Below are 10,184 nucleotides of genomic sequence, written 5' to 3'. Positions count from 1 at the left end.
GAGGATGCAGGAGGAAGCAGAGACGGAGAGGAGGATGCAGGAGGAAGCAGAGATGGAGAGGAGGATGCAGGAGGAAGTAGAGATGAAGAAGAGGATGCAGGAAAAAGCAGAGATGAAGAGGAGGATACAGGAGGCTGACAGAGGGAAGATGTTGGTTCAGGCTCTAAATGAAGAATAAATTCCTCGTTTAGAGCCTCTGGGTCTGGGACTGGTCCAGCATCGACACTGTCAGCAGAGGATGGTCCAGCTGCTGGTGTAGAACTTTTAGCAGGAGGTGAAGCTTGTAATTCTGCAAAATTTTAAATATTAAATATTCATTAAAATGGGTTGAAAAATGTACAGTACACATAAACACATAATAAGTAGTGATTTGCATGTTTTCAGTTAGGTTTTTACTAAAGTTACAACTTGTAAATATTGGCATCAAATAAGTCATCTCACACACTCTCACTGACCCAAATCATTCAGTACAAGTGCCCTCGGGGTAGTGTGACATCTGTAGTGCTTTTCTACATTGTACATTAATAAATTAATGAGTGTGACTATAAATCCAGATAGCTAATGACTTTTGTTATACTAGAAAGTCTCAAGAGAATTATCAGGTCTGGTTTTCGAGAAGATTTTAAAATTACATTTTTATATATATGAGTGTGAAAGACCATACTATACACACACACACACACACAAAATTGTTCAGGTGGGTAACACCAGAGGTTCAGTATGGCTAGCTTTGGTGATGTGAACGCCACATGGGGAGGTAATACGGCATATATAACACTATTTTCATGTTAGCAACAGGACATGTAGGGCAGCTGTCACCTCACAGCAAGAAGGTTACTGGTCTGAACCTTGGCTGAATAATAGAATAGAATAGAACAAAATAGAGTAGAGTAGAGTAGAATAGAATAGAATAGCTGGTGACTGTTAACTATCCTCATCTTCACCATCTTGTTGGTCTCTATGTATCTCGTGGTGAACTGCCTACTTATGTAAGGTGTACAATGAGTATCACCCAAAGACAGCTAGGATAGGCTACCTGATAAGGACACAGATAATGGACAAAGCATATCTTACTTCTCAGAAGGTGTTCATAAAGTTTCCTCATCTTCATGAGGATGTCACATGCAGCACCATCCGCTGGCTCTATGTGATCACGTCCCCTACTATACGGCCCTTTCGGTCAAACTGTCCAAGAAACAGAATTGGCTGGTAGCCCAGGGCATGTAGTTTTGAAACCTGCAAGAACAACAAAGAAAAACATATGCAGCCAGTCTTTCATGTAAGCAAATTGATGTATAACAAACCTTTAAGTTTCACATCTTTGGTGTTTTATTGTTGTAAATAGTTAAAAAGTAATTATGGTAACCAAACCTGTAAATTAATGATAAAATCCATCTTGAAATGTTTTGTCTCTCTGTTAATAGCTGATTAAATTAGAAATCAGAAGTAGCTTAAATAAAAATGGTTTTTTCTAGTTTGATGTCTTTAGTGTGATTATGTTATTCTGATGTGAATAACTTTTTTATTTATGCTCTTTTATAAATAAATATGTTATGTGTATATACATGTCTTGTTAGTTTCTTACTTCATGATATACAAGAAAAAATTGACAACTGTGATTAATAAAGAACCACTTATTAGATCTGACCTTACTGATAACTGGGCTGAATTAACCACCCTGCTCGCATTTCTGTTTTTTTTATTTTAACAGAGGCAGCCCAGTTGCTGTTCTTGTTTTTTTTTTTTCAATCCCTCCTTTACGTTCAGGCTGCCCAGGCATCCACTGCATGTCTTCCTGTTGCAGGTATTTGGAGCCTGACAGGAAGGGCATGGTTTGGTTTTTGGCTTTGTCATTTCTGCAAATGAAAATGGAACATGTAGGGATTATTTCAGGTCTGTTTTGGTGAAATCGTTACAAAAATAATTTGTGACCAAAGAAATAACTTGTATTACGAGGCAGTATTACACCATATTTAGAAAAAAAAATCAATTACGAGATTAAAGTCATTAATATTGAGTTAATTACGAGAATAGGGTTAAAAAAAATGAATTAATTAGAGAAAAGATACATTGCTAAAATAGAGCAGTACTAACATTAGCTGGGTGGCCAAGCAAGTGTCTTACACATGAGAATACGTCACAAAAAAATTAAATAAACTTTTGCAGAAGTAGTTCTCTTGGTACACAGACTGCTCTGTGAAAACATTTCAAGTTTAATATCAGCTGATTAATATTTCAGTGAACATGCAAATTACCCACAGTTTATCACAACTTACCTAGCTAAGATCTGCCTCGTGTCGAGTCGAAAAATTCGCTGGACCGTGAGTTGAAAGATCTATTTACTACGACTCCCAAGATGCATTGCAGTAAAAACCATCCAATCGCCTTGCTTAAGATCTGTTGACGTGTCGCTAAAGGCACGCTGTAGATAAATATTGCAATAAATAAAATAAAATAAAAAAAATAAAATTTGCAATTTGTAATTACATAATTAAACACTGGGCCAGTTTATTTTCGTATTATCGCTGGTTATTATTTTAGAGTAAATAAAGGAATAACGGGTAGCACCAAGCTGTTGATTATCTTCATTTCCATAGCAACGGTGCTTGAGGCTTATGGGTAGTGTGCAGTTACGGGATTAGTGCGCCGTTAGCGTAAATTGGTCTGATTGGTTGGAGCCGAGCGCATCCAAAACTAACAGGAGTGGTGAATAAAACTATAAATGTGTTTTACGTGTGAAATAAAAATAATAAACCCAACCAAGGATTATGTACGTTAAATCTGCGCACTTTCAGATCGTGAATCACTTTGGAAAATGAAGCGATTTTATTGTTGAATTATCAGTGTTACTTTCATGTGTTTTTGTTGAGAAATGTTAACGATGTCATTAAAAGAAAGCATTAAATTAGGGAGAAAAACCCGTTCGTGGAGAGGGTCCCCGGTTCTCCAGTTAGATTGTACTTCAAGGCGTCACGTTTCGCCGTGACGGGGTTATTATTGGAGTAAATGGATGGCTGGAGCCTCTGCTCGGCGTCTCTTATCACCGCGAGCGGGTTTATATTGGAATGAATTGACAACCCACAGCGTCGCATAAAAACGTGGAAGGGTACCTTCAGCGTCAGCATGAGAAGTTAAGGGACGTGACAAATCGTCAGTATTTTACGCGTCGGGAGTGAGAAGGGTTAGGGTTACGTTGCTATTGTTTTATTGCAGTTTTTGGATAATTCTGAGTGGATTTACACAGTACGGATCTAAATGACCCGCAACAAAATCAGTCATTTTTTTGTTTTTCAACATAATACAAGGGTTAATTTCCAAAACGTGCATATGATCTTCAATTTGTAGCAGATCCACTATCACACAGCAGCTGGAGCAGTCTCCAATGGAGGTCAGTCCACTGCTGCCACCTGTGGCCAAGTACCACAGCCTACTACTAGATTAACTTGTGACACATCTGCACCTGCTGCTATGATCACATTGAGTAGAGGCTGAGTGGCTGCACTTACCCTGGTACATCCAAATCTACCCACAAACATGTTGAAAGATGCAATGGCAGCAATATGGATTGTCAACACTAAAACAATCAGTAAGCAAAGACAACAGGGATCACTTTTTCTGTTTATTTAGCACCCACAACATTTGTAGTCGCCTTCTGCACAGGGAAGTCCACACACACTGTGTGGTACCACTTTCCACAGAAGGTGCATTCAATCTGCAAGACTGAATGAGATTGTCAGGGTCATTGTCTGACTGTTTATTACTAATCACCTGCTGTACATTCACAGTAACTGACATCTCCTTACAAATGTTTATTAGATTAACCACACTTATACAGACTGTATATAACAACCAACTCTAAAATGTTTGTTCGCAGAGAAAAGACACAGACAGACTACGCTAACGACATGTGATGTTACAACACTAGTGAAATATTAGTGTCATTTCATTCTTTTCAAAGGTTTATTTGCATGACGCACAAACAGACACAATTGAAAGGTACAAATGTGTTGTGCATGAAACGAATTCAAACGTGCTGCAGATGTGTGTCACAAGTTGATCTGGCTGTAGGCTGTGGCACTTGGCCAGAGGTGGCGCTGGTTGACTCGACTCCATGTTAGTGCACAAAGTAAACTGCTCGCTTTAGTTGTGAAGCAAAAACGCTGAATTCGGAGAAATAAACCGTGCGAGGGGAACGATAACGACGACAAGAGTCTCCCGATCGTTTACTCTTGGTGTCCTGTGAACAACATCGGCGTGGTGTTAATTGTTTGCTGTTTTCGCGATCGCGTCGCGCGTGAGGATATCACCAGGTAAACTCGCCACATTTTTAAACATTTTGTTGTTCAACAGCATCAAGACTGACGGAGTGTGTTTGAGATAACCTCACAAGTGTCACAGGTGACACATTTGGCGTTTTTTGCTGGTTTGTCGGTAGCAGCTCCTGAAACGCAAGACTGCCACACATCTGTTCGACTAACGCCAGTTGATCTAAACGCCAGTAGATCTGGAACACAGGTCGTAACCCAGGATCTTCTGGGCTACGGTGAACATTTCTTTAACGTTGGGGTATTTCAAAAGTCCTATGCCCATGCCCACAAACTGGCTGCCCTGACCGGGGAAGAGGAGCACGGAGCAGCCGCTGGGGTCTTTTTGGTCTCTCCGCTGAGGCGCCGCGGCTGGCTCGCTGTTCGGGGAGAAGCGGGGGCTTCAGCCGGAGGAGGGTAATCTCCAGCCGCGGAACCGGGCTTGTTGGTGGACAGCGTCCTGCTCAGAGAGACCAGCGACCTGACCTTCCCTCTGGAAGATGCTGCCATCCTGACTGCCACTGATGCCAACATGAGCTGTTCCTCATCCAACGACGTGTCTGCGGATGAAATAAGGCGCACAGCCCGCCCGGACAAACTGTAATCACCGAAAGAGTCAACTTTGCTTGAACTCAACTCTGACATCTGCTCGGCATGACACCTCACAGGGAGACGCCATGTTGTTTATACGGAGTTTATTCTCGTCTTCTTCCGGTTGACGTTCAGGCTCTTTCACACTGCAGCGCCACCTCAGGTCAAAGGATGTCATGCTCTAATGTATCGTGTTTTTCTTTTCTGTGCTTTAATTTGTCTACAAAGTGAAAATAACTATAAGAGAGCTTTTAAGTATACACAAACATGCGCTTCTTAAATTTAGCTTAATTGGCTCCACAGGTAGGAAGTAAAAAAGTAAAAAAAAACCTTCCTTGCTGTACTTAATTTTTACTCCCTACATTTTTAAACAAATATATGTAGTTTCCACTCCGTATATTTTCAAAACAAACTCGTTACTTTGGGTTTAACGCATTTGGGGAAGTTAATATTTCACGTCACTGCAGGCCTTCAAACAATGAGATTTGAGCCTAAACAGTGACACATGAAAGGCAGTCGCGTTTTTAATCAGTAGAGATGAAAGAGCAAACCATGTACCGTAGTTTTGATTTATTTATTTTAGCACAACACCAGAACAACCCCACGTGCCCATAATTTGCGGTACTTCAGAAAAAAAGGAGTGAACATAAAAGGGAGTAAAATGTTGTGGCAGGTAATTTCAAATGCAGCATTTCTATCACCTCAACAAACACTAACTGTGTCACAGTGTGTTGCTAGCTAAAGCTCCACTTGCTGTATTTCACAGGAAGAGAAAGAATGAGAGCTAACTTCACTCAGAGATATAGAAAGAAAGAGAAAGAAACCAGGCTGTATTTAAAGGTAAGGACTGCTTAGTGATATTTGATAAAATGTAATTGTATTTTAACAGGGACATAAAGTGCTTGTCTTACTCCCTTCTTCTAGCTCGAAATTACTTGCCAAGTGGTAAGGACCGTTCATGGTCACATGGTGAGAACATTGGTGTTGACTATGAAGAGATATGGTCAGACAGGGAGGGGCCAGTCAGATTTATCAACTCAACCTCCTTAAAGCATGGAGAGGGCTGAAACCAATCTCTAGTGAGCCTGGTTAAGGAAAGAGATGAGTTGGTGCCTGAGATGCCAAATTCCAACATCCTCATTCCCGCCATTGAGATAACACTCTCACACAGGCCCAGAGAGCAGATGTTGCTGCATTGCAGATGTGTTATACCCCTGCCCAGCCGAATGACTCTCAAAAAGAAAATTTTGCAGAAAATCAATGTGATCGCTTGGATCACTGGAATTATCATCTCGATATCTCTTGTCCTTCTTTCATTTCAGACGTCTTGAAAACAAGTTTTAACAAAGTCCTGGAGAAGTGCCCAATGCTGGAGGACCTCCTGCTTTACCCTGGCTCAGATAAACTCCTCTCTGACACAAACACACACGCATACTGAATTCACATCTTGCCATACAAATGTGATACAGTAACCAACTTTCTTTCTTTCAGAAAAAAGAAAATTGGGAGATTCAAAATTTTCCTGACAGTAATGTTTGCATCAGTCTATCAGATGAATCCCTCCAAGTCCAATATTTACATCAGTTACAGTGATAATGCTTGGTGTCTACTTTCAGCCACCGCAGTAGAATGCCAGGAATGAATCTCATTGAAATTGTAGTTGCATTTGCTATTTAATTTAATTGTCATGGATGATACACAGACAACCCAACAGCAAACAGAGGAAAACAATGGGCTTAAATACACAGAGGGATAAATGAGGGAATAAGACACAGGATGAGAGCACAGCTGCCACAAATCACAAACAACAAGACCATGGGGAAGGAAAACTGAAAACACTAACATAGTCTAAGGAGCTTAGAAAGAAAACGTCTGGACTTCTTTAAGTTGCTTGAAGACGTTCAAGCAAAGTTTAAGTTCTTTTCATCCGAGAAGGTGAAACATCTTCAAGCAACTTCAAGTCCAGACGCTTTCTTTCCAAACTCCTTAGACTACGATGACCTAGATGACTGAGAACCTTCACAGACATGAAAACACTAACATGGCACACAAGACTATCAAAGTAAAACAGCAAACAAGAGACTTTTACAAAGACACAGAGTTGACACAGAGACATGACTGACTGGGGAGAAATTGGGGAACATGGAAAGAAGAATGACTAGACATGACACGTGGGACACAGGGGCAAGGCAAAGTAACAGAAACCTAAAGCCTAAGAATATAACACAAGAAGAAAACAATAAAGAGAACCAAAACATACATAAGAATAATCAATGAATATAAATGAACAAACACAAAACACTGGGTCACAGACTCAGTACCATGACAGTTAAATGTACAATAATAAATACTTTAAATCAGATGACAATGTAGCTGACACTGTGTTTATTAGTGTGTGGTCAACCACAACTCTTCATACTGTCATCCATACATGAGGTCTTTATACAAACGATGAAAGATAATGAAAGAAACTGTTTAATTGATATGAAATGATTGAATTATATGAAATATTATGGCTTTGTCTGCCAGAGTGTTTTTCTGTAAACTACTTTGAACTACTGGCAGTCAGTGAAGTCACTGAAAGGCAAGATTCTATGTTGTGTTGCCGTAGTTTCAGAGTTTACTTATAAAGCTCGCTTACAGAATTCAGTTAGAAAAGTCAAGCATTTGAAGGGCTTACATTTGAAGGAATATTAACTCAATATTAACTCATTACGGTTTACATTTTCGAGTTTAAAAGTTCTCCGAAATTACAATGAAAAAGGAAACAAGAAAAATTACCACTCCAGCCGATAAGAAAGATTCAGGAGATCAAGGTAAGTAAAATAATAAAATCAAATCCTGGTAAAATCCAAATCCTAGAAATGTTGACACTGTGTGAATCATTTTTAGAGCAATTGAATCATATGTTTGATTGAAAATAGCTTTAATACAAGATGTCTAATCAAAGAAAGGTTAGCGGTCTTTTGGTAAAATAATGTAATAAGTTTATTCTTGGACTCAACAGTAAAAACAGACCAACAAGTGTCATCAAGATCTAAGACTTAGTAAACCTAGTATCAATTCGCACTGGTCAGTTTTTTATCCCAAGAATAAACTTGTGATAATTAAGCAAAAGCAATTTCAAATTCTTTGCCAAACTGCTTCCAGTCCTGATGTCGGGGACTCTTTTTCACCACTGTGTTGTTGTCGTTTATAGATTGTAAGAGCAGGACTGCTAAAAGAAAGGCCAGTCCTGAAAAGAAGACCCCAATAAAAAGGAGGAGGGTCGCTGAGCAGGCTGGTCCTTCCACCAGCTCAGATGTGGTCAAAGGAGTGAAGCGCAAGGTTGTGCAAGATGAAGAGGGCACAACAAAGAAAGCAAAGAAGGCTAAACTTCTCGACCATATGAGCGGTGACAAGGAGCAAGCATCCTCCTTGTTGGACTCTGGTAAAGGTAGGCTAATTAGTTGAATAAGGGGGTAAATTAAGTGTGGTTGCTAGGTTTAAGATATTAGTGTTTAGTGTTTGTGTCTATCATCCAGTGAGCTGATGTGCTTTTGGTGTTTTCCACATCTCCAGACTTGAATAACAAACAGGTGTGCGCAAAAAAATGGCAAAAGAAAGGCCGCGGGGAGACAACAGAGAGTCACCCAAGAAAAAAAAAAAAGGAATGTGGACCAGGACAAAAATCAGTGGCAGACCAAAACGTAAGTAGCAAGCAGCTTGGGTTTTATATTCACGGGAAGGGCAAAAGGAACATTTAGGCTACAGAGGAGAGTAATTTGTGTCACAGCTGTAATAAAACAAGATTTGTTGTTTTGTCTGTTCAGGTGAATTCAAGCCAGATATGTGGAGGAGCACCAGCTCGGAGAAGGAGGCTGCGGAGCAGTGTTTGCTGGCTACCGGATAGAAGATCGTTTTCCAGTAAGTGTTCAGATGATGGTAGTAAGACAGGCAGTAACGCAGATAATGGATAATATCGTAAACTGAGACGTCTGCTGTGTTTCCACCTTTCATTATGTCATACTGAGGAAATGCTCACCAATGCTCTGTGTCTTCTAGGTTGCCATCAAACACATTCCCAAAAATAAAGTCTACTGCAAAGTGGCGGTAAGCGTCCAACACTTGAATCAGTTTTACATTACTGGATTGAATGCGGCGTTCCTCATCATCCACTTTGTTGTAATATTTCAGGATGAAAGCGGGAAGAAGCTCTCAGTGGAAGTGGCCATTATGGTTAAACTTGCAGGTGAAGCAGAAGGGTCAGTGGGAATATCTGCACCTGTGTCCTTGCTGGAGTGGTTCGACCTTGGCAAAGAGCTGATCCTGGTGCTGGAGAGACCTGTCCCCGCTGTGGACCTGCAAAAATACAAAGCAGAAAATGGAAGAACTTTAACAGAGGACAAGGCCAAGGTAGGTTGACTGGAAGAACCTTAGACTGTACAGCATTCAATCAAGGCAGAAAAGCATGAACTCATTATTGTGTTTTTCATCTTTTCCAGGTCATTCTGAAGCAACTAGTTGATGCTGTAAAGGAGCTTGAGGATAAACACATCTTTCATCGGGACATCAAGGGACAAAACATTCTGATTGAGACCGGCTCAGATGTGCCTCGTGTTCGCATCATTGACTTTGGACTGAGCTGCTTTGTTAAACAGCGATCTCTGTATCGCATCTTCTATGGTAACATATTCTGCTCCTGCTTTTCACAGATGTAACAACTTGTTGTTATTTGTTTTAGAAGAAATTGCAATTGTGTCTGTTTGTTAGGCACTCCTCTTCACATCCCTCCCGAGTGGTACATTAGGAGCTGCTACAGGTGTGGACCCACCACGGTGTGGCAAATGGGAGTGGTGTTGTATGAAGCGCTTCATGCACGATACTTTAGTACCGCGAGGTTCCTCACAAAGAAACTGAGCATCAAAAAGCGTCTGTCCACAGGTAAGAAAACTTCACACTTCCAGATTCACTGATGCCTTGGATCACTAGAACTATCATCTTCATCTTTTCATCTTTTCTTTCTTTCAAGAATGCCGAATTTCTTGGACGCATGTTTAGCTATAGTCCCGGAGAAGCGCCCAACACTGGAGGAGCTCCAGCTTCACCCCTGGCTAAGATAACACACACAAACACACAATTCACACCTTATCATATAAGTATGATACATTGTAGTAACTTCCTTTCTTTTTCTGTTGGACAGGAATAGATAGAATGGGTCAATCTTCAAAAATAAATAAATAAAATTTAGCTTTTTGGAGTTCCTGTAACCCCCAGCCATCCCAGGAAAGGGATCTCTCTTTGAATGGG

The 10,184-nt window shown here is 40.4% G+C and overlaps 1 protein-coding gene and 1 long non-coding RNA gene across 3 annotated transcripts; one reads left to right on the top strand and one right to left on the bottom strand.

The window, feature by feature from the left end:
* On the bottom strand, positions 1-2,989 carry LOC120436801. 2 transcript variants are annotated; one of them, XR_005610607.1, is made up of 3 exons: positions 1,649-2,989; positions 1,075-1,236; positions 1-289 (listed from the first exon to the last, which is right to left on the bottom strand). It is a non-coding gene; the product is annotated as an uncharacterized LOC120436801 (long non-coding RNA). The 2 variants fall into 2 exon arrangements; XR_005610606.1 differs by having other exon boundaries at positions 1,075-1,856; positions 2,277-2,989.
* A 4,587-nt stretch (positions 2,990-7,576) lies between these two features.
* On the top strand, positions 7,577-9,863 carry LOC120436787 (serine/threonine-protein kinase pim-2-like). The gene is made up of 8 exons (XM_039607648.1): positions 7,577-7,711; positions 8,095-8,331; positions 8,457-8,588; positions 8,719-8,801; positions 8,940-8,987; positions 9,072-9,290; positions 9,380-9,560; positions 9,648-9,863. Exons 1-8 carry the CDS (start codon positions 7,651-7,653, stop codon positions 9,848-9,850), a joined length of 1,164 nt encoding a protein of 387 aa, XP_039463582.1. The 5' UTR covers positions 7,577-7,650; the 3' UTR covers positions 9,851-9,863.
* Positions 9,864-10,184: the final 321 nt, after the last annotated feature.

Source organism: Oreochromis aureus, unplaced genomic scaffold (genome assembly GCF_013358895.1).
Source record: "Oreochromis aureus strain Israel breed Guangdong unplaced genomic scaffold, ZZ_aureus HiC_scaffold_23, whole genome shotgun sequence".
NCBI lineage: Eukaryota > Metazoa > Chordata > Actinopteri > Cichliformes > Cichlidae > Oreochromis > Oreochromis aureus.
The sequence above is the reverse complement of the archived record's forward strand: the minus strand, read 5'-3'. Positions and strand labels throughout refer to the sequence as shown.

Coding starts and splice junctions, on each gene's coding strand:
- LOC120436787 (XM_039607648.1), top strand. CDS start 7,651: ATGAAAAAGGAAACAAGAAAAATTACCACTCCAGCCGATAAGAAAGAT. Junction 7,712..8,094: donor GAAAGATTCAGGAGATCAAG/GTAAGTAAAATA, acceptor TGTCGTTTATAG/ATTGTAAGAGCAGGACTGCT. Junction 8,589..8,718: donor AGTGGCAGACCAAAACGTAA/GTAGCAAGCAGC, acceptor GGTGAATTCAAG/CCAGATATGTGGAGGAGCAC.